Source organism: Leucoraja erinacea, chromosome 8 (genome assembly GCF_028641065.1).
Source record: "Leucoraja erinacea ecotype New England chromosome 8, Leri_hhj_1, whole genome shotgun sequence".
Taxonomy (NCBI): Eukaryota; Metazoa; Chordata; class Chondrichthyes; order Rajiformes; family Rajidae; genus Leucoraja; species Leucoraja erinaceus.
The window spans coordinates 5,592,561-5,615,397 of record NC_073384.1 but is presented as its reverse complement, the minus strand read 5'-3'; the positions used below and the strand labels follow the sequence as shown (position 1 = coordinate 5,615,397).

The 22,837-nt window shown below is 49.7% G+C and overlaps 1 protein-coding gene across 3 annotated transcripts in view; it reads left to right on the top strand.

Moving 5' to 3' along the window:
• Positions 1-21,818, top strand: part of btbd3b (BTB (POZ) domain containing 3b) — a 53,881-nt gene extending 32,063 nt beyond the window's left edge. For all 3 annotated transcript variants that reach the window (XM_055638920.1, XM_055638921.1, XM_055638919.1), the window contains 3 exons: positions 2,345-2,435; positions 6,562-6,680; positions 20,534-21,818. In XM_055638920.1, coding sequence (XP_055494895.1) covers positions 2,345-2,435; positions 6,562-6,680; positions 20,534-21,566 — 1,243 coding nt within the window. In that variant the 3' untranslated portion in view covers positions 21,567-21,818. The remainder of the gene's footprint in view (positions 1-2,344; positions 2,436-6,561; positions 6,681-20,533) is intronic.
• The last annotated feature ends 1,019 nt before the right edge of the window (positions 21,819-22,837 follow it).

Genomic DNA, 22,837 nt, shown 5'->3' with positions numbered 1-22,837 from the left:
ACGCTAGTATGGATGGGGCACCGTGGTCGGCATGGGCAAGTTGGGCTGAAGGGCCTGTACCCACACTGTATGACTCTCTGACTCTCTATAAAAATGTTTCTTTGGCAAATTGGTTGGGGAGCAAAACCTGTTTTAAAGTCATTAGTTGAAGATGCAGGGAGAAAGCAATTCCTTCTGGTTGCTGGGATCCGGAGTGGACAATCGGGTTGGCTGAATTGTGGCATGGTGGCACAGCAGTGGAATTGCTGCCTTGCGGCTCCAGAGACCTGGGTTCGATCCCGACAACGGGCGCTGTCTTTACGGAGTTTGCACGTTCCCCCTGCTGCAGCGTGGGTTCTCTCCGGTTTTCCTCCCACATCCCAAAGACGTGGTTAATTGGCCCTCTGTAAATTCCCCTTGGTGTGTACTACACACCAAGGGGAAAGTGGGATAACATAGAACTAGTGCATGGGTAATCGTTGGCCGGCATGGTCTTGTTGGGCCGAAGGGCCTTTTTCAACGCTGCATCTCAATAAACTAAAACCAAATTGATTTTAAAAAGGACTTGAAGGACAATGCAGCTGTGCGAGAGTCATAGGGACATGCAACACGGAAACAGGCTCTTAGGCCCATCTTGTCCATGCTGACCAAGATGCCCCATCTACACTAGACCCATTTGTTTACAATTGGCCAATATCCCTCTCAACCTTTCATGTCTATGTACCTGCCCGAATATCTTTTAAATATTGTTCTAGTCCCAGCCTCAACAACACCTCTGGCAGCTCGTTCCATGCACCCACCACCCACTGTGCGAAAAAGCTGCCCCTCAGGTTAACTCCATCTTGTCCCTCTCACCTTAATCCTCTGGTTCTTGCTTCCCCAACTCTGGGTCAAAGACTCTGTCATTCCATCACCCTATCATTCCCCCTCAGGTTCGGTCCTGACCTCAGGTGCTGTTCCTGCTTTCTCCCCATATCATAGAAACATAGACATTGGGTGCAGGAGTAGGCCATTCGGCCCTTCGAGCCTGCACGGCCATTCGATATGATCACGGCTGATCATCCAACTCAGTATCCTGTACCTGCCTTCTCTCCATACCCCCTGATCCCTTTAGCCACAAGGGCCACATCTAACTCCCTCTTAAATATAGCCAATGAACTGGCCTCATCTAGTCTGTCCAACCCCTTAAGAATTTCGTAGGTTTCTCTAAGATCCCCCCTCAATCTTCTAAATTCTAGCGAGTACAAGCCGGGTCTATCCAGTCTTTCTTCACATGAAAGTCCTGACAGTCTCTGGTGAACCTTTTCTGTACTCGGATTAGGAGACCAAAACTGTACGCAATACTCCAGGTGTGGTCTCACCAAGACCCTGTACAACTGCAGTAGAACCTCCCTGCTCCTATAATCCACCTCTCCCTGCTCCTATACCCATTGATTCCTTTAGCCCTAAGAGCTAAATCTATCTCTCGCTTGAAAACATCCAATGAATTGGCCTCCACTGCCTTCTGTGGCAGAGAATGTACAACTCTGGCTGAAAAAGTTTTTCCTCATCTCAGTCCTAAATGGCCTACCCCTTATTCTTAAACTGTGTAACCCCTGGTTCTGGACTCCCCCAACATCGGGAACATTTTTCCTGCATCGAGCCTTCTGCAATCCCTCGAGACCTGACCCGGAAACCTCACTGGCCCATGTTCTCCAGAGATGCTGCCTGTCCCGCTGAGTTACTCCGGCACTTTGTGCCTAACTTCTGGTCTAAATGTTTGGCGGGTGAGGCAGCATCTCTGGAGAGAAGGAACGGGCGACCTTTCGGGTCGAGAGAAGGGTCTCGACCCGAAACGTCGCCCATTCCTTCTCTCCAGAGAAGCTGCCTCACCCGCTGAGTTACTCCAGCACTTTGTGTCTATTCAGATTCAGATTCAGATTCAATTTTAATTGTCATTGTCAGTGTACAGTACAGAGACAACGAAATGCATTTAGCGTCTCCCTGGAAGAGCGACATAGCAAATGATTTGAATAAATAATAATAAGTGTCCGGGGGGGGGGGGGGGGGGTGGTGATTGGCAGTCATCGAGGTACGTTGTTGAGTAGAGTGACAGCTGCCGGGAAGAAGCTGTTCCTCGACCTGCTGGTTCGGCAACGGAGAGACCTGCAGCGCCTCCCGGATGGTAGGAGGGTAAACAGTCCATGGTTGGGGTGAGAGCAGTCCTTGGCGATGCTGAGCGCCCTCCGCAGACAGCGCTTGCTGTTGTCTGTCTTCTGGTCTAAATGTTTGAACGGACATTGTATTTATCTGCGTAATATTTTCTAATGGAAAGCATGTGTGACTGTTCTTCTCTCTGTCCCCCCCCCCACAACCCCAACTCCAGAAATGCAGTGATGTTTAACAATGATCTGATGGCTGATATTCATTTTTTGGTCGGACCTCAAGGCGGTACACAAAGGTTGCCGGGACACAAGGTAAAACATCATCCCTGCTCATTATATAACTACGATCAGCTTCAAATGAATCCGCGACCTCCCTGTGTAAGAAAGAACCACAGATGCTGGTTTGAATCGAAGGGAGACACAAAATGCTGGAGTAACTCAGCGGGTGAGGCAACCTCTCTGGAGAGAAGGAATGGGCGACATAGACACATAGAAAAATAGAAAATAGGTGCAGGAGGAGGCCATTCGGCCCTTCGAGCCAGCACCGCCATTCATTGCAATCATGGCTGATCGTCCCCAATCAATAACCCGTGCCTGCCTTCTCCCCATACCCCTTGACTCCACTAGCCCCTAGAGCTCTATCTAACTCTCTCTTAAATCCATCCAGTGATCTGGCCTCCACTGCCCTCTGTGGCAGGGAATTCCACAAATTCACAACTCTCTGGGTGAAAAAGTTTTTTTCTCACCTCAGTCTTAAATGACCTCCCCTTTATTCTAAGACTGTGTGGCCCCTGGTTCTGGACTCACCCAACATTGGGAACATTTTTCCTGCATCTAGCTTGTCCAGTCCTTTTTATAATTTTATATGTTTCTATAAGATCCTGCCCCTCATCCTTCTAAACTCCAGTGAAGACTTTTCGGGTTTCGTGCCGGGGCGACGTTTCGGGTCGAGACAACTTCTGCAGACTTAGTAAAGATGAGGGAGTGGGGGCCGGGAAAATGGAAGTCATTGAAGGGACGAAGGGATGTGTGAGGTGTCTTGGACATAGGCCTGGAGGGATTGGACCAGGGTGGGGGGGATAGGATGTAGTTGAGGTACGTGGAGATGGAATTCAGTGGGACAGCAGCAGGCAGAAACAGTGGGTCTGCCGGGGCAGTTGTGTTTGTGGATTTTGGGGAGAAGGTAAAACCAGGCCATGCAGGGCTGGGGATAATAGATAACAGACAATAGTAGGTGGCCATGTGCAGGAGTAGGCCATTCGACCCTTCGAGCCAGCACCGCCGTTCACTGTGATCATGGCTGATCATCCACAAATGTCACCCATTCCTTCTCTCCAGAGATGCTGCCTCACCCGCTGAGTTACTCCAGCATTTTGTGTCCACCCACAAGTTACCTGTGACTGCTTAAAAGGAGCCATTTCTGTAACTGCAATCAGCCATCCGCTAAAGTTGAGTTGAGTTGAGTTCAAGGGTCTGAAGAAGGGTCTCGACCCGAAAACGTCACCTGTTCCTTCGCTCCGTAGATGCTGCCTCTCCCGCTGAATTTCTCCAGCATTTTTATCCACCTAGTCCCACCTGCCTATGTTTGGCCCATATCCCTCTAAACCCTGTGTTTAAGAAGGAATTGCTGATGCTGGAAAATCGAAGGTACACAAAAATGCTGGGAAACTCAGCGGGAGCAGCAGCATCTATGGAGCGAAGGAAATAGGCAACGTTTGGAGCCGAAACCCTTCTTCAGGCTGACATACCACACACCCACCTCCTTTTATGTAAAAAAAAAGTTACCCCTTGCGTTCCAATTAAATATTTTCCCCCTTCACCTTTGACCTACGTCCTCTGGTTATCGGATCACTGACTCTAGGTAGAAGACTCTGTGCATCTACCCGATCTATTCCTGGGCTGCACTGTTCTCTGTGCACATGGCAGACACTTGGACAGTGACCCAGTTTCTGGTGCAAAGGGATTGCTGATCATTCTGCATTGGCCACAAAGCCGTCAAACTGATCGCATTATGACAAGAGGCATGCCAACTGCTGCTCACCGCATGTGGTGCTTGCATGTGATTAAAAGATTAAACAGAGGAGCCTCTTCCACAAACCCCCAGCTAAGGAAAATAAATAAAGTGCGTTTGCTAGAATTAAAACAGGCACTTAGAGTCGTAGAGTGATACAGCGTGGAAACTGGCCCTTCGGCTCAACTTGCCTACACCAGCCAACAAGCCCCCATCTACACCAGTCCCACCTGCCTGCGCTTGGTCCATATCCCTCCAAACTTGTCCGTTCCATGTACCTGCCTCATGGCCCTGTCCCACTGTACGAGTTCATTCCAAGAGCTCTCCCGAGTTAACAAAAAAAATCAAACTCGTGGTAATGCACGGAGAATGAACGTAGCGGGGACGTCTCTTAGCGGCTCGTAACGCTAACGGCAGGTAAAGACTCGCGAACGGCAGGTAAGCTCGGGAAGACTCGTGAAGATTTTTCAACATGTTGAAAAATGTCCACGAGAGCCCCGAGTACTTACGAGCGGCCATTACCGTAAATCTCCGTGTTCGAATCAGGGCAAACTCGGGGAGAGCTCTTGAATGAGCTTGTACCGTGGGAAAGGGCTTTAACTGTTTCTTAAACATTGGGATAGTCCCAGATCTACCTGATTTATTCCTCTCATGATTTTATACATTTACAGCAACAACAAAAAAAGCTGCCTAAATGGGATGAGAACATTTATGGAGCTCATTTCCTCTCCCGAAAATAGTGGGGCGTACTTGAATGTCAACTTGCAAATTAAGAAATGTGTTATTCGAGGTGCAAGGATCTGTGCATCTTTTTGACGGTACATTAAGTCAAATGCATTGAAGAGACATGTACTGGAGTCTTGGTCGCTGAGCGAAACCAAGGAACAGTTGGAAACTAAAGGGCCTGTCCCACTTAGCGATTATTTCGGCGACTGCCGGCGTCATATCATGGTCGGCAAAAATTTTGAGCATTTCAAAATTCAGCGACAACAAAAAAAATGTTGCAACACAAAAGTTCCCCTTTAGGATTACCAAAGACTGATCTGGTCTTCGATCTGTGGAATTCATTGCTACAGTGGGCTGTGGAGCCCAAGTCAATGGATATTGTTAAGGTGGATATTGATAGGTTCGCCATTAGTACGGGTGTCAGGAGTTATGGGGAGAAGGCAGGGGAATGGGGTTAGGAGGGAGAGATAGATTGAATGGCGGAGTAGACTTGGTGGGTCGAATGGCTTCATTCTGCTCCTATCACTTATGAACATGAGCTAGATCTAGGTGTTATAGGAAAGATGTTATCAAGCTGGAAAAGGTGCCGGGATGATTTACGAGGATGTTGCCAGGACTAGAGGATCTGAGCTACTGGGAGAGGTTGGGCAGGCTAGGACTCTATTCCTTGTAGCGCAGGAGGATAAGGGGTGATCTTCTAGAAGTGGACACAGGGACCCTTCGACGCACAATATCCGTGTCAAACATGATGCCAAGTTAAACTGATCTTCTCCGCCTGCTCTCCATTCCCTGCATATCCATGTGCCTATTATAAAAAGCCCTTAAACGCCACTATGGTGGTTGCCCCCACCACCATCCCTGGCAGCACGCTCCAGGCACCCACCAACCCTCTGAATAAAAACGTTGTCCCTTTCACATTAAACCTGGGCAGCACAGAGTCAAAAAAAGTCAAATAACGAACACTCTGCTGGCAGGGCAGCCGACTCACAGCGCCCCCACCGACCAATGTACCTGTCTAACTGTTTCTTAAGGATAGTTCCAGCCTCAACTACCTCCCCTGGCAGCTTGTTCCATACACCCACCACCCCATGTGTGAAAAAGTTACCCCTCAGATTCCTATTAAATCTTTCCCCCTTCACCGTGACCCTATGTCCTCTGACCCTCGATTCCCCAACTCCGGGCAACATGTCCCAGCTACACTAAGTCCCACCTGGAAAGGGTACAGAGAAGATTTACGAGGAGGTTGCCAGGACTAGAGGGCCTGAGCGATAGGGAGAGGAGGTTGAGTAGGCCGGGACTCAATAGACAACAGGGTGCAGGAGTAGGCCATTCGGCCCTTCGAGCCAGCACCGTCATTCAATGTGATCATGGCTGATCATCCCCAATCAGTACCCCGTTCCTGCCTTCTCCCCATATCCCCTGACTCCACTATTTTTAAGAGCCCTATCTAGCCCTCTCTTGAAAGCATCTAGAGAACCTGCCTCCACCGCCCTCTGAGGCAGAGAATTCCACACACTCACCACTCTCTGTGAAAAAAAGTGTTTCCCCGTCTCTGTTCTAAATGGCTTACTCCTTATTCTTAAACTGTGGACCCTGGTTCTGGAATTCCTTGGACTCCACTCCTTGGAGCGCAGGAGGATGCGGGGTGATTTTATAGCGATGTATACAATCATTACAACATCGTCTTCTTTCTTCTCCAAGTATGTCTTGGCTGTCGGGAGCTCGGTCTTTCATGCCATGTTCTATGGCGAACTGGCTGAAGATAAGGAAGAAATCCGCATCCCTGATGTTGAACCCGCTGCATTCCTGGCTATGATGAAGTAAGGAGCCTTTCATTAATTCTGTTCAACTCCCTTTACGCATCAGTGTTTTGTTATGAAAGAATTGCTGTCTATGTAAATCAGGAGTGGGAAAGAGAGAAGCATAAATTAAATTGTGTCAAACAGTTCCAGACATCTGTTGTTAAAATGCCCAAGAAAGTTGATCTAAGATTTATCTTGTATGTAAAGCTGTTCAATATATTATTACTGAACATCAGTAACTTGGCTTTGAACTGCTGGCAGGCCTCATGTTCCTCCAATTTGCGCTGGGCCTCACTCTGACAGTGGAGGTGATCCAAGACAGAAAGGTCATTGTAGGCACAAGGTCATAGGTGATAGGGGTAGAATTGGGCCTTTCGGCCCATCAAGGCCCATCTATCTCTCCCTCCTGACTCCATTCTTCTGCCTTCTCCCCATAACATCTAACCTGTACTCATCAAGAATGGGAGGGGGGGGGGGAGGGGGAGTGTTTAGCAACCGGGAGATCATGCAGACCAAGGCCCAAACCAAATTGGAGGAGCAGCACCTTATATTCTGCTTGGGCAGCTTACACCCCAGCTGTATTAGTGTTTATTGTGTGTTTTGTCATTTTTACTGTATGTAGGACTGCAAGGCAACAAGATTTCGTTCAGACCGCAAGATCTGAATGACAATAAAGGCTACTTGTTACTTGTATGAACATTGACCTCTCTAACTTCAAATAACCCTTGCTTTTCTTTCCTCTCCATCCCTCCCCCACCCTAGTTCTCTGACGAGTCCCCCTGTTCTCCATCCCTCCCCCACCCTAGTTCCTCACTGTCCCCCTGATTAAATTTTACTGACCGGACTGGACTTTGATCAGTACGGGCGTCAGGGGTTTAGGGGGAGAAGGCAGGAGAATGGGGTTAAGAGGGAGAGATAGATCAGCCATGATTGAATGGTGGAGTAGACTTGATGGGCTGAATGGCCTAATTCTACTCCTATTCCTTATAACCTTATGACCTTAATGGTGCCACAACCTAGCGATTTTTGCATGCAGTCTCAGTGGACTGTTTCTATGCTCCTTCTACTAATGGAGGATTGAGGTTTGACAATCGCTGACTGAACTATATGCAAAGTAAAGAATAATAAAGGACCATTGACCATTGACCATTGCTTAGCTTGAAGAGTATGGAAAACACAGCTTTTCACCAGACCTCGGTACACGTGACATTAATAAACCTAAACTGTAGGGCACAGTGGCACAGCGGTGAGTAGCTGCCAGAGACACGGGTTCGATCCTGACTACGGGTGCTGTCTGTACGCAGTTTGTACATTCTTTCCGTGACTGTGTGGGTTTTCTCCGGGTGCTCCGGTTTCCTCCCACACTTCAAAGACGTACAGGTTTGTAGGCTAATTGGCTTGGAAGAATTGTAAATTGTCCCTAGTGTGTGCAGGATAGTGTTAGTCTGCAGGGTGATCGCTGGACGGCACAGACACGGTGGGCCGGCGGCCCTGTTTCCGCGCGGTATCGCTAAACCAAACCAAATTAAAAACGAAAGCTTTCTGTTAACTTCAGATATTTGCAGCCCTCAATCAACTCCACAGATTAATGTAGTTTTAGTTTTCGGCCCTCCGAGTCCCGCGCCGGCCAGCGATCGTCCCGTATTCGGAGAAAACCCGCGCAGGTCACGGGGAGAATGTACAAACTGCGTACAGACAGCAGCCGTAGTTAGGATCGAACCCGGGTCTCTGGCGCTGTGAGGCAGCAACTCTACCGCTGAGCCACTGTGCACTGTGGTTGTATTTTCATTCAGGAGGTACATTACATTCCACCACGGCTGAATAGGTCTTTTAGTAATGAGATCATTCTACAAGGGTGGTGAACTTTTGATATGAACTTCACATGCAAACAGTTAGTGTTTGCAAAGCCAGGCGGTTAAACAGGCAGCCTTAATGTCATCGAGTACAACTGTTTGTTTTATAGGGTTTAATTATTAGCACATCTGAAAAAAGTACTGAGACCTAGGTGTGAATGTGTCGTTTCTGTGCGAGGGAGAGATGGAGAGAGAAATGTTTCAACGGACAATATTTACATTCATATTTTAAATGGGTCATGCTGGGGAACTCTCTTGCATGGCCCTGAGGTCCCTGGTAATTTATAAAAGTTGGAGTGCTGCAGGGATTTCAGTGTGAAGGCAAGGTCAAATAGAAGGGTAATTCCATTACGCAAAGTACTCAAGCTTGAGGCACTGTGTTACCAGTTGCTTTAGATATCATTATGTACGACCAACACTCTTTGTACAGGTCCACCACTGATTCTCCGGCACCCTTGGTTCCAGAGCCTTTCCGGGTTATCCGTTTTGATAGACAATAGCCAATAGGTGCAGGAGTAGGCCATTCGGCCCTTCGAGCCAGCACCGCCATTCAATGTGATCGTGGCTGATCATCCCCAATCAGTACCCCGTTCCTGCCTTCTCCCCATACTCTCCCCAACACCGGGAACAACGGGAGCTCGCGGATCCCCGGTGGGAGGCTGCTTTGCGGGGCACCGGCAGTGGCGACTTCTCCCGCCCGAATTGCGGGGTTGAGAGTGACCTGGAGGGGGGCCCTACAACGCCCGGCGCGGCCTTAATTTGCCGCGGACTAGCGCCCGCCGGGGGCTTTGACCTCGACTTCGGGAGGGAAATGGAATGCAGGGGAGAGACAAGAACTTTGCCTTCCATCACAGTGAGGAGGAGAGCCACTGTGATGGATGTTTATGTGAATAGTGTTGGTGTGTGTTTTGGTTCTTTTATTGTATGGCTGCAGAAACTACATTTCGTTTGAACCTCATATGAGGTTCAAATGACAAATAAAGGTATTGTATGGTATTGTATTGTATCCCCTGACTCTGCTATCTTTAAGAGCCCCATCTAGCTCTCTCTTGAAAGCATCCAGAGAACCGGCCTCCACCGCCCTCTGAGGCAGAGAATTCCACAGACTCACCACTCTCTGTGAGAAAAAGTGTTTCCTCATCCGTTCTAAATGGCTTACTCCTTATTCTTAATCTGCGGCCCCTGGTTCTGGACTCCCCCAACATCGGGAACATGTTTCCTGCCTCTAGAGTGTCCAAACCCTTAACAATCTTAATTGTTTCAATGAGATATCCTCTCATCCTTCTAAACTCCAGAGTGTAGAAGCCCAGCCGCTCCATTCTCTCAGCATATGACAGTCCCGCCATCCCGGGAATTAACCTGGTGAACCTACGCTGCACTCCCTCAATAGCAAGAATGTCCTTCCTCAAATTAGGGGGCCAAAACTGCACACAATACTCCAGGTCAAAACTGTACACAATACTCAAGGACCAACAGGGGTCACAGCCTCAGAGAGGAGTTCAACGGTACTGGAACGTCCCGCCTCGGTTGTCGAGGGGCCGAGATAGCGGCCCGCAAAGCCGGCCGCGGGAACGGATCTGCCGGCTCCGGCCGGGCCACGGGGGGAAAATTCCACCGGCCGATTGGCCGCGCAAGTCCCGATGAGATCGGCAGCCTCACCCGGCCTAGGGGACACATTATGAGGGGGGGGGGGGGGGGGACTTCAGCGGGAGGATTCCAAGTGCGCTCTCGTAATTTTGGCCGGATTAAAGGAGGCACCGGACCACCAGTTGTCGGAAAATCAGTGGTGGACCCGTGCAGGTGTTTGTCTCAATCACGTGGGATTTGTGGTTGGAATGACGATAGAACACAATAAAATTGTTATTGAAGGAGTGCAGCGTAGGTTTACAAGGTTAATTCCCGGGATGGCGGGACTGTGATATGCTGAGAGAATGGAGCGGCTGGGCTTGTACACTCTGGAGTTTAGGAGGATGAGAGGGGATCTTATTGAAACATATAAGATTATTAAGGGTTTGGACACGCTAGAGGCAAGAAACATGTTCCCGATGTTGGGGGAGTCCAGAACCATGGGCCACACAGTTTAAGAATAAGGGGTAAGCCATTTAGAATGGAGACGAGGAAACACTTTTTCTCACAGAGAGTTGTGAGTCTGTGGAATTCTCTGCCTCAGAGGGCGGTGGAGACCAGTTCTCTGGATGCTTTCAAGAGAGAGTTAGATGGAGCTCTTAAAGATAGCGGAGTCAGGGGATATGGGGAGAAGGCAGGAACAGGGGTACTGATTGGGGATGATCAGCCATGATCACATTGAATGGTGGTGCTGGCTCGAAGGGCCGAATGGCCTATTCCTGCACCGATTGTCTGTTGTCTATTGTCAGACAGCACCCGAGGTCAGGATCAAACCCAGGTCTCGGGCGCTGTAACTTTGGCAAGTTTGTTTTCAGTTTCCACGCTTGGCTTGAAGCACAAAGGGACTGATTGATTGAGTAAAGATCACCTAGTGGGATCTGATTCTGAGTGCCAATGACGTGTCGAAGTAAAAATAGGCTTCTAATTGTGACATTGTGATGGGCAGCTGTTCCTTTGGTTGACAAGTAGATGGTTCTCGGAGCAGAATTAGGCCTACTAACTAACTGACTAAACCTGATGCCAAGGTCCACTAATCCCCTCTGCCTGCACGTTAATCCATATCCCTCCATTCCCTGCGTATCACGGTTCATAAGTTCCAGGGGCGGAATTACTGTCGGCCATTCAGCCCATCAGGTCTAGTCTGCACGTTCAATCTTGGCTGAATCAACCTTTCCCTCTCAACCTCATTCCCCTGCCCTTCTCCCCATAACCCCTGACACCCGCGCTAATTAGTGAATGGTTCATAGGATTTACCAGTTACCAGGCCTCGATTTTATTGATTTGGGAGGAACAGCATGGTGAAAGGCCCTTCGGCCCACCGAGTCCATGCCGACCACCGTTTTGTAGAAAGGTGAGTATGTGGAGCACAGCCATAATTTGGGATCTGAAAGGATGTAACAAGGTACACATGACAAAGATAGCGGAGTCATACGGGGAGGAGGCAGGAACGGGGTACTGATTATGGATGATCAGCCATGATCACATTGAATGGCGGTGCTGGCTCGAAGGGTCGAATGGCCTACTCCTGCACCTATTGTCTATTGTCTATTGAGGTACAGTGAAAAACTTTGTTTTGCATGCCTTCCAATCAAACCGCATAATACGATGCATTTCAATAAGATACGATGCAATTTCACTGTTCTATCTGGGACATATGACAATAAAACACTCTAGTCCCTTATGCCCCTGTCCCACTTAGGAAACCTGAACGGAACCCTCTGGAGACTTTGCGCCCCACCCGTGCGGTTCCTGGAGGTTTTTGTCGGTCTCCTACCTGCTTCCGCTACCTGCAACCTCCGGCAACCACCTGCCACCTCCGGGAACCGCACGGAAACCTTAGGTGGGGCGCAAAGTCTCCAGAGGTTTCCGTTCAGGTTTCCTAAGTGAGACAGGCCCTTTAGTTCTTGGCTTTCGATAGACATAATCAAGACAAACTCAAATACAGTAGGTAGAGGAAGGCGAGAGATACAGCGTTCAGTATGTACTGTAGTTCTCAACTCTAAACTAAACTGAAATCAATTTATTCATCTCTAATGAAGTTCACTCAAACGCAACCAAGCCAAACTCAAGTATAATAAGCAGAGCAGAGAGTGCAGAATATAGTTCTCAGTATTGTAGTGCCCCAGGTCCAATGTCCGCAATGGGGTAGAGGTGAATCGGACAGTGCCCTAGCTTATGGAAGGACCGTTCAGAAACCTGATAACAGAGGGGAAGAATCTGTTCCTGAGTCTGGTGGTGCGCGCTTTCCGTACCTTCTGCCGGACGGGAGCGGGGAGCAGAGGGAATGACCGGGGTGGGACGAGCCTTTGATTGGGTTGGCTGCTTCCCCGAGGCAGCGTGAAGTGTAGATGGCATCGATGGTGGGGAGTCAGGTTCGTGTGATGTACTGGGATACGTCCACAACCCTCTGCAAATTCACTCTGGTGGAAGGAGGCTCAATGAGATCTTCAGAATTGGAGAGGCATTTGAAAGGCACGGTGGCGCAGCGGTAGAGTTGCTGCCTCACAGCGCCAGAGACCCAGATTCGATCCTGACTACGGGCGCTGTCTGTACGGAGTTTGTACGTTCTCCCCGTGACCTGCGTGGGGTTTCCCCGAGATCTTCAGTCCCCCCCCCGCACATACATAGACAATAGACAATAGGTGCAGGAGTAGGCCATTCAGGCCTTCGAGCCAACAGCTCCATTCAATGTGATCATGGCTGCTCATCCCCAATCAGTACCCCGTTCCTGCCTTCTCCCCATATCCCCTGACTCCGCTATTTTTAAGAGCCCTATCTAGCTCTCTCTTGAAAGCATCCAGAGAACCTGCCTCCACCGCCCTCTGAGGCAGAGAATTCCACAGACTCACCACTCTCTGTGAGAAAAAGTGTTTCCTCATCTCCGTTCTAAATGGCTTGCTCCTTATTCTTAAAATAAGTGCAGGGGTAGGCCATTCGGCCCTTCGAGCCATTCAATGTGATCGCGGCTGATCATCCCCAATCAGTACCCCGTTCCTGCCTTCTCCCCATATCCCCTGACTCCGCTATCCCAAAGAGCTCTATACAACTCTCTTTTGAATGCAGGTTTGCAGGTTAATTGGCTGGGTCTAAATGTAAAATTGTGCCTAGTGTGTGTAGGATAGTGTTAGTGTGCGGGGATCGCTGGTCGGTGCGGACTTGGTCGATGGGCCGAAGGGCCTGTTGCCGCATCGTAGCTCGAGACGGGTAATAGAAGAGGGAAAAGAACAGGGAATGGAACTAATGGGATTTTCTCTCTTAGGAATGACCATATACTTGACACACCGAATAATCACCTTCAATATCATTATAGCGTTCTCTGATCCCAACAACTCTAAAGCTCAAAATGAACCAATTAAAGTGCAATTATAATTCATAATAATGGAGCTCTTGTTCTTGGTTCATTGTTCCCACGTCATTCTTTACGATTCATTCTCCCTCTCTACTTAACCTTGATGTTCCGGTTTCATCTGCGTGCATTCAACCAATCTACAGTCTCTTATGTAGACAGGAATGTTGGAGAAACTCAGCGGGTGAGGCGGCATCTATGGAGCAAAGGAAATAGGCGACGTTTCGGGCCGAAACCCTTCTTCAGACCCTTCAAAAACCCTTATCCTTCGCTCCATAGATGCTGCCTCACCCGCTGAGTTTCTCCAGCGTTTTTGTCTACCTTCTATTTTCCAGCATCTGCAGTTCCTTCCTAAACAGCTACAGTATCTCATGTCCTGTTTTACTGTGTGATGAGGTCACAAAAGACACCGAATGCTGGAGTAACTCAGCGGGTCAGGCAGCATCTCTGGAGAACATGGATAGATAATGTTTCACAGAGTGCTGGAGTAACTCAGCAGGTCAGGCAGCATCTCTGGAGAACATGGAAAGGTGACGTTTCACAGAGTGCTGGAGTAACTCAGCGGGTCAGTCAGCATCTCTGGAGAACATGGATAGGTGACGTTTCACAGAGTGCTGGAGTAACTCAGCGGGTCAGGCAGCATCTCTGGAGAATATTTAAGGGGAACCCACCTTCAGAAGATTTAATAGGAATCTGAGGGGTAACCTTTTTCACAGAGCTGGAACAAGCTGCCGGAGGAGGTAGTTGAGGCTGGGACTATCCCAACGTATAAGAAAACAGTTAGACAAGTACATGGATAGGACAGGTTTGGAAGGATATGGACCAAGCACAGGAAGGTGGGACTAGTGTAGCTGGGACATTGTTGGCAGGTGAGGGCAAGTTGGGCCGAAGGGCCTGTTTTCGCACTGGAGTTAGATGTGGCCCTTGTGGCTAATGGGATCAGGGGGTATGGAGAGAAGGCAGGTACAGGATACTGAGTTGGATGATTAGCCATGATCATATCGAATGGCGGTGCAGGCTCGAAGGGCCGAATGGCCTACTCCTGCACCTATTTTCTATGTTTCAATGTATCACTCTATCCATGGTCTCCAGAGATGCTGCCTGACCCGCTGAGTTACTCCAGCACTTTGTGTTTTTCCTTTGATATAAAACAGCATCTGCAGTTCCTTTCTATTACTTTCTTTGGTGCATTTTCTTTTTCTTTATGAATTCAGGTAATTGGAGTTTTCACAGCAGGACTTCATCCCCAATGGCCCTTGAGTGGGTTGTGGCTTGTTGCTGGGGAGAATGAAGTGCTGGCCACGTTACTGAGATTGCCACACTTATATTTACAAACCATCAGTTGTATTGTTCCAGATGGGTTTTAATGTCATTCTGATAGTTTCATGTTTAATAGCTTTTGATTCCAGATTTATTTAATGAACTGTGTGCATTACATTCCCCTCTCCTCTGCCTGACAGAACTTGTCCTCACCTTCAACAACTTATTTAATGCTTTTACTTTAGAGATACAGCGCGGAAACAGGCCCTTCGGCCCACCGAGTCCGCGCCGACCAGCGATCCCCGCACATTAACACTATCCTACACACACTGGGGACAATTTACACTTATTCTAAGCCAATTAACCTACAAACCTGTACGTCTTTGGAGCGTGGGAGAAAACTGGAGATCTCGGAGGAAAACCCACGCAGGTCACGGGGAGAACGTACAAACTCCGTACAGACAGCACCCGTCGTCGGGATGGAACCCGGGTCTCCAGCGCTGCAAGCGCTGTAAGGCAGCAACTCTACCGCTGCGCCGTCGTGCCCGCCCCACAGTGAGCGCGAGTTAACTAGACCGTAGATTATTCGTCCAACCTCTAAAATCATTAGATGGGCTAACGGAACCGCCACCTGCCCCTGTTCTCCAGAGATGCTGCCTGACCCGCTGAGTTACTCCTCCGATTTTAGACCCACTGAAGTGTGTAGATCTCCAGAACAAGGGGTCATAGTTTAAGGATAAGGGGGGAATTCTTTTAGGACCGAGATGAGGAAAACTTTTTTCACACAGAGAGTGGTGAATCTCTTGAATTCTCTGCCACAGAAGGTAGTTGAGGCCAGTTCATTGGCTATATTTAAGAGGGAGTTAGATGTGGGCCTTGTGGCTAAAGGGATCAGAGGGTATGGAGAGGAGGCAGGTACAGGATACTGAGTTGGATGATCAGCCATGATCATATTGAATGGCGGTGCAGGCTCGAAGGGCCGAATGGCCTACTCCCGCACCTAATTTCTATGTCTATGTTTCTAAAAGGGCACAGCTGGTAGAGCTGCTGACTCACGGCGCCAGAGACCCAGGTTCGAACTTGACCTCAGATGCTGTCTTTATGGAGTTTGCACGTTCTCCCTGTGACTGCGTGTGTTTACTCCAGTTGCACCATTCACATGCTAAAGACGTGCGGGTTTGTAGGTTAATCGGCCCTCTGTACATTGCCCCTGTTGTGTAGGAGTGGATGTGAATGTGGGATAACATAGAACTTGCGTGAAAGGGTGATTGATGGTCGGCCTGGGCTCGATGGGCCAAAGGGCCTGTTTCCATGCTGTATCTGTAAACAAATCTAAACTCTAAACTCTGAATTGTTACATTCGCCCAATAATTCTCCTCTGCCCATATACTACACTTTGGAATTGAGATGCAGAACGCAGAATGCTGGAGTAACTCAGCGGGTCAGGCAGCATCTGTGGAGAACATGGATAGGTGACGTTTCACAGAGTGCTGGAGTAACTCAGCTGGTCAGGCAGCATCTGTGGAGAACATGGATAGGTGACGTTTCACAGAGTGCTGGAGTAACTCAGCGGGTCAGGCAGCATCTGTGGAGAACATGGATAGGTGACGTTTCACAGAGTGCTGGAGTAACTCAGCGGGTCAGGCAGCATCTGGGAGAACATGGATAGGTGACGTTTCACAGAGTGCTGGAGTAACTCAGCGGGTCAGGCAGCATCTGTGGAGAACATGGATGGGTGACGTTTCACAGAGTGCTGGAGCAACTCAGCGGGTCATAGAAACATAGAAACATAGAAATTAGGTGCAGGAGTAGGCCATTCGGCCCTTCGAGCCTGCACCGCCATTCAATATGATCATGGCTGATCATCCAACTCAGTATCCCGTACCTGCCTTCTCTCCATACCCCCTGATCCTCTTAGCCACAAGGGCCACATCTAACTCCCTCTTAAATATAGCCAATGAACTGGCCTCAACTACCCTCTGTGGCAGAGAGTTCCAGAGATTCACCACTCTCTGTGTGAAAAAAGTTCTTCTCATCTCGGTTTTAAAGGATTTCCCCCTTATCCTTAAGCTGTGACCCCTTGTCCTGGACTTCCCCAACATCGGGAACAATCTTCCTGCATCTAGCCTGTCCAACCCCTTAAGAATTTTGTAAGTTTCTATAAGATCCCCTCTCAATCTTCTAAATTCTAGAGAGTATAAACCAAGTCTATCCAGTCTTTCTTCATAAGACAGTCCTGACATCCCAGGGTCAGGCAGCATCTGTGGAGAACATGGATAGGTGACGTTTCACAGAGTGCTGGAGTAACTCAGCGGGTCAGGCAGCATCTGTGGAGAACATGGATAGGTGACGTTTCACAGAGTGCTGGAGTAACTCAGCGGGTCAGGCAGCATCTCTGGAGAACATGGATGGGTGACGTTTCAGGTCGAGACCCTTCTTCAGACTGATTGTAGGGGATGGGACGAGGACGGGAGGGGGGGTGGTGGGAGGAGAGAAAGCTGTTTCTTCAGAGGTGTTTCTTCCTTGTTTACAGAGTCATTTACAATTGATAATGGTTAATATGTTAAAACATGGCATGCACCTGAGGTCATGTGTAGACAGGCACTGGTTTGCTTTGGCCTTCTCGAGCTTCTAGTCCCCACCCACAGTCTGAATCGCCATTTATTGAAAATATTCCTGGCCTTGTGCATTACTGCTCAGCTCCGCTATTCTTGCTCATTATTTAAACATGATTCTTTTTATCCCAGAGATTGCATTAGACTTCATAAGGGAGAAAGTATTAAAATATAGATCTGAATTTTAGTCTGAATTACAGTCTGAAGAAGGGTCTCGACCTGAAACGTCACCTTTTCCTTCTCTCCAGAGATGCTGCCTGTCCCGCTGAGTTGCTCCAGCATTTTGTGTCTATACTTGGTCTGAGGTCAAGGTCTGAAGAGAGGTCTGGACCCCTAGTTTTCACCAGTGGGAGAGTCTAGGACTAGAGGTCACAGCCTCGGAATTAAAGGACGTTCCTTTGGGAAGGAGATTAGGAGGAATTTCTTTAGTGGGGAATCTGTGGAATTCTTTGCCACAGAAGACAGTGGAGGCCAAGTCAGTGGGTATTTTTAAGGCAGAGATGGATAGATATCTTGTTTATAAGGGGTGTCAGGGATGATGGGGAGAAGGCAGGAGAATGGGGTTAGGAGGGATAGATAGGTCAGCCATGATTGAATGGCGTAGACTGATGGGCCGAATGGCCTAGTTTTTCTCCTATCACTTACGTCCTTGAAAGGTCGCCAGTCCTTTTTCTCCAGAGATGCTGCCTGACCCGCTGAGTTGCTCCAGCACCTTGTGTCTACCTTCACAAGTTCATGTTATAGGAGTAGAATAGGCCATTCGGCCCATCGAGCCTACTCCGCCATGTAATCATGGCTGATCTCTGCCTCCTAATCCCATTCTCCTGCCTTCTTCCCATAACTCTTGACACCTGTACTAATCAAGAATTTGTCTATCTCTGCCTTAAAAAATATCCACTGTCTTGGCCTCCACGGCCCTCTGTGGCAATGAGTTCCACAGATTAACTGCCCTCTGACTAAAGAAATTCCTCCTCATCACCTTCCTAAAGGAATGTCCTTCAAGTCCTAGACTCTCCCACTAGTGAAAGCTAGGGGACGAGACCTCTCTTCAGACCTTGACCTCAGGCCAAGTATAGACACAGAGTGCTGGAGTAACTCAGCGGGACAGGCAGCATCTCTGGAGAACATGGATAGGTGACGTTTCAGGTCCTCCTCACCTCCTTTCTAAAAGAAAGCCCCATAATTCTGAGGCTATGACCTATGGTCCTAGACTCTCCCACCAGCGGAAACATCCTCTCCACATCCACTCTATCTATGCCTTTTATTATTCTGTAGGTTTCAATTAGGTCCCCCCCCCAACCTTCTAACCTCCAGCGAGTGGAGAGAAGCCCAGTGCCGTTAAACGCTCATCGTTTGCTAACCCATTCATTCCTGGAATCATCTTCTCCACGAATTCCATGTTTAGTTAAGTTTAGAGAAACTGTGCGGAAACAGGCCCTTCGGCCCACCGGGTCCGTGCCGACCTGCTATCCCCGCACACTAACGCTACCCTACACACACTGGGGACAAATGTTACATTTCCCAAGCCAATTATCCTTCTGCCACGCCACCACCTAGAAGCCAACAATAAGACACACACCCAGGTCTGATCACCCCGCGGTGGGCCTGCCTCGACTGAGGTTGTCGTGATAAAAGGCCGATACACTACCAGTGACATTGAGGTACACAACTGAAGATGTGTCTGATTGTTGGCAAATTCACCTCGTGGTCACCCCCAAGAATGTCAATTGTAGTGAAATCTTAGGGACTGTAACACCCAGTCCTGCAAACCAATCAAACCTGTACGTCTTTGGAGTGTGGGAGGAAACGGAAGATCTCGGAGAAAGCCGACGGTGGAGAACGTACAAACTCCGTACCGACAGCACCCGTAGTCGGGATTGAACGGCGCTGCATTCGCTGTAAGTTATATCAACGGTTCGATGGTTGAAAGGGTCAAGAGCTTCAAATTCCTGGGCGTGCACATCTCTGAAGATATTTCCTGGTCCGAGCACACTAATGCAATTATCAAGAAAGCTCATCAGCGCCTCTACTTCCTGAGAAGATTACGGAAAGTCGGTTTGTCAAGGAAGACTCTCTCTAACTTTTACAGGTGCACAGTAGAGAGCATGCTGACCGGTTGCATCGTGGCTTGGTTCGGCAACTTGAGCGCCCTGGAGAGGAAAAGACTACAAAAAGTAGTAAACACTGCCCAGTCCATCATCGGCTCTGACCTTCCTTCCATCGAGGGGATTTATCGCAGTCGCTGCCTCAAAAAGGCTGGCAGTATCATCAAAGACCCACACCATCCTGGCCACACACTCATCTCCCTGCTACCTTCAGGTAGAAGGTACAGGAGCCTGAAGACTGCAACAACCAGGTTCAGGAATAGCTACTTCCCCACAGCCATCAGGCTGGTTCGGACAAAACTCTGATTATTAATAACCCATTATCTGTTATTTGTACTTTATCAGTTTATTTATTCATGTGTGTGTGTATATTTATATCATGGTATATGGACACACTGATCTGTTTTGTAGTAAATGCCTTCTATGTTCTGTGTGCTGAAGCAAAGCAAGAATTTCATTGTCCTATACAGGGACACATGACAATAAACTCACTTGAACTTGAACTTGAACTTGAATAAATCTTCCCCAAGTCTTATCAAATTTAACCAAGGGTTCAACAATGTCACTCCTGATTTTTCTAAATTTATATATGATATCACAATGAATCACAATGATCACAATGAATGTCGGTACTGGTTCGAAGGGCCGAATGGCCTCCTTCTGCACCTAGTTTCTATGTTTCTATATCGTTTCAGAGTACGAATGCAGGGTTAGTCTTTCCATTGAAATAAAATAGATCTGGCAATTGATGTGGCAAAAGCAATCAGCTGACGGGCAGAACGAGACAAATGAATAGAATCTAACATGTTTGTATATATTTATATTATGGTATATGGACACACTGATCTGCTTTGTAGTAAATGCCTACTATGTTCTGTTGGGCTGAAGCAAAGCAAGAATTTCATTGTCCTATCAGGGTCACATTGACAATAAATTCACTTGAACTTGAACTTGAAGGCAGTGACTCTGTTGCCGCTGCTGCGCCACCGTGCCGTTTGCTGTGCTGTGTTGCACTTTGTGTGTCGGTCTTTCCCCGCTAATTCCATGTTGTCTTGTGTTGTGTCAGGTACATCTACTGCGATGAGATTGAGTTGGCCGCAGACACGGTGTTGGCCATCCTGTACGCGGCCAAGAAGTACATTGTCCCTCACCTGGCCCGAGCCTGCGTCAACTTCCTGGAGACCAGCCTGAGCGCCAAGAACGCCTGCGTCCTGCTGTCCCAGAGCTGCCTGTTCGAAGAGCCCGAGTTGACCCAGAGGTGCTGGGAGGTCATCGACGCCCAGGCCGAGTTGGCCCTGAAGTCCGAGGGCTTCTGCGACATCGACCAGCGGACTCTGCAGAGCATCTTGAGCCGGGAGAGCCTCAACGCCAAGGAGATCACGCTGTTCGAGGCGGCGCTGGGATGGGCGGAGGTGGAGTGCCAGCGGCAGGAGCTGGCCACCAGCGTGGAGAACCAGCGCAAGGTGCTGGGCAAAGCGCTCTACCTCATCCGCGTCCCCGCCATGTCGCTGGACGACTTCGCCAACGGCGCCGCCCAGTCCGGCCTCCTCACCCTCAACGAGACCAACGACATCTTCCTGTGGTACACGGCGGCCAAGAAGCCCGAGCTGGAGTTCGTCTGCCGGCCCCGCCGCGGACTCAGCCCCCAGCGCTGCCACCGCTTCCAGTCCTGCGCCTACCGCAGCAACCAGTGGCGTTACCGCGGCCGCTGCGACAGCATCCAGTTCGCCGCAGACCGGCGCGTCTTCCTGGCCGGCTTCGGCCTCTACGGCTCGAGCTGCGGCTCGGCGGAATACTCCGTAACCGTGGAGCTGAAGCGGCAGGGGCTGGTCCTGGGCCAGAACTTCAGCACCTTCTTCTCGGACGGCTCCAGCAGCACCTTCCCCGTCTGGTTCGAGCACCCGGTCCAGGTGGAGGCCGACACCTTCTACACGGCCAGCGTGGTGCTGGACGGCAGCGAGCTCAGCTACTTCGGGCAGGAGGGCATGACCGAGGTCCAGTGCGGGAAGGTCACCTTCCAGTTCCAGTGCTCGTCCGACAGCACCAACGGCACTGGCGTGCAGGGCGGACAACTGCCAGAGCTCATCTTCTACGGCTGAGAGCGTTGGGATGCCCGCCACACCTCCCCTTCACCCGCACCTCCTGTGGGGCCTCTCACGGAGAAGCCACAAGCCGCCCACGCCCTCCTCCTCTCACTACAAAGGTTCCCAGGTTGCGGCACTTCCTGTGTCACTCCCTGGCGGAAACGAAGAAACCGCAGATGCTGGTTTACTCAAAAAAATCACCAAGTGCTGGAGTAAGTCTCCAACTAGCCTGACGTACAGTCCCAACCCGAAACGTCACCCAATCCGCGTTCTAGCCACAGATGCTGCCTGACCCCGAGTTACTCCAGCACTCTGTGAAACGTCACCTATCCATGTTCTCCACAGATGCTGCCTGACCCGCTGAGTTACTCCAGCACTCTGTGAAACGTCACCTATCCATGTTCTCCACAGATGCTGCCTGACCCGCTGAGTTACTCCAGCACTCTGTGAAACGTCACCTATCCATGTTCTCCACAGATGCTGCCTGACCCCACTGAGTTACTCCAGCACTTTGGTGTCTAAAGGGCCTGTCCCACTTGGAGATTTTTTTCGGCGACTGCCAGCATCGTTGACGGACGCATCAGGTCACCGAAAAAGTCGCGGCGTGACGACGTATTGACGCGCGGCGTCTCCTTGAGTGCGGCGCCATTTTGTTTGTCGCCGCTGGGTTTTGAAATGTTCCAAACCTTTCGGCGACCCTGATACGTAGGTCAATGGCGCCGGCAGTCGCCGAAAAATTCGCCAAGTGGGACAGGCCCTCGGGTGTACTTTCTTTTAAACTGGTGTGAAGGTTCTTGCCTTGAAATGTTCACAGATGAAGTTGACAGTAAGGGGAACTCTTCCACACTCATTATTGTTATGTAGCAGTTCAGTTCAGTTTAAGGGCCTGTCCCACTTGCCTGCGATTGTGTGCGTTTGGCCCGACCAAAGGAAGCAGAGTTCACGCTAAGTTCACGCTAAGTTCACGAGTGGTGTCATTTGCGTCATGCTTACCAATCAGCTGGGCAGGAGGTGGGCCGACCAAATTTGGGCATCGGGCAGTGATGTCATCACTCAATGTCACGCGGGCGGGTGATGTCATCGTGCAATGCCACGCGCTTGGCGTACGACGTCAAGACGCTGCGTACGACGTCAAGACGCTGCGTGCCGAGGCCGTTGGCGCGCAAAGATTTCGGGCACTGTCGGAATTTCGGAGCCCCGCGCGATGTCGGGACCAGTCCCGCACAACTCCGCGCTTCTAAGTGGGACCGGCCCCGCGCGGCCATACGGTGCCCAAACGCCTCAAG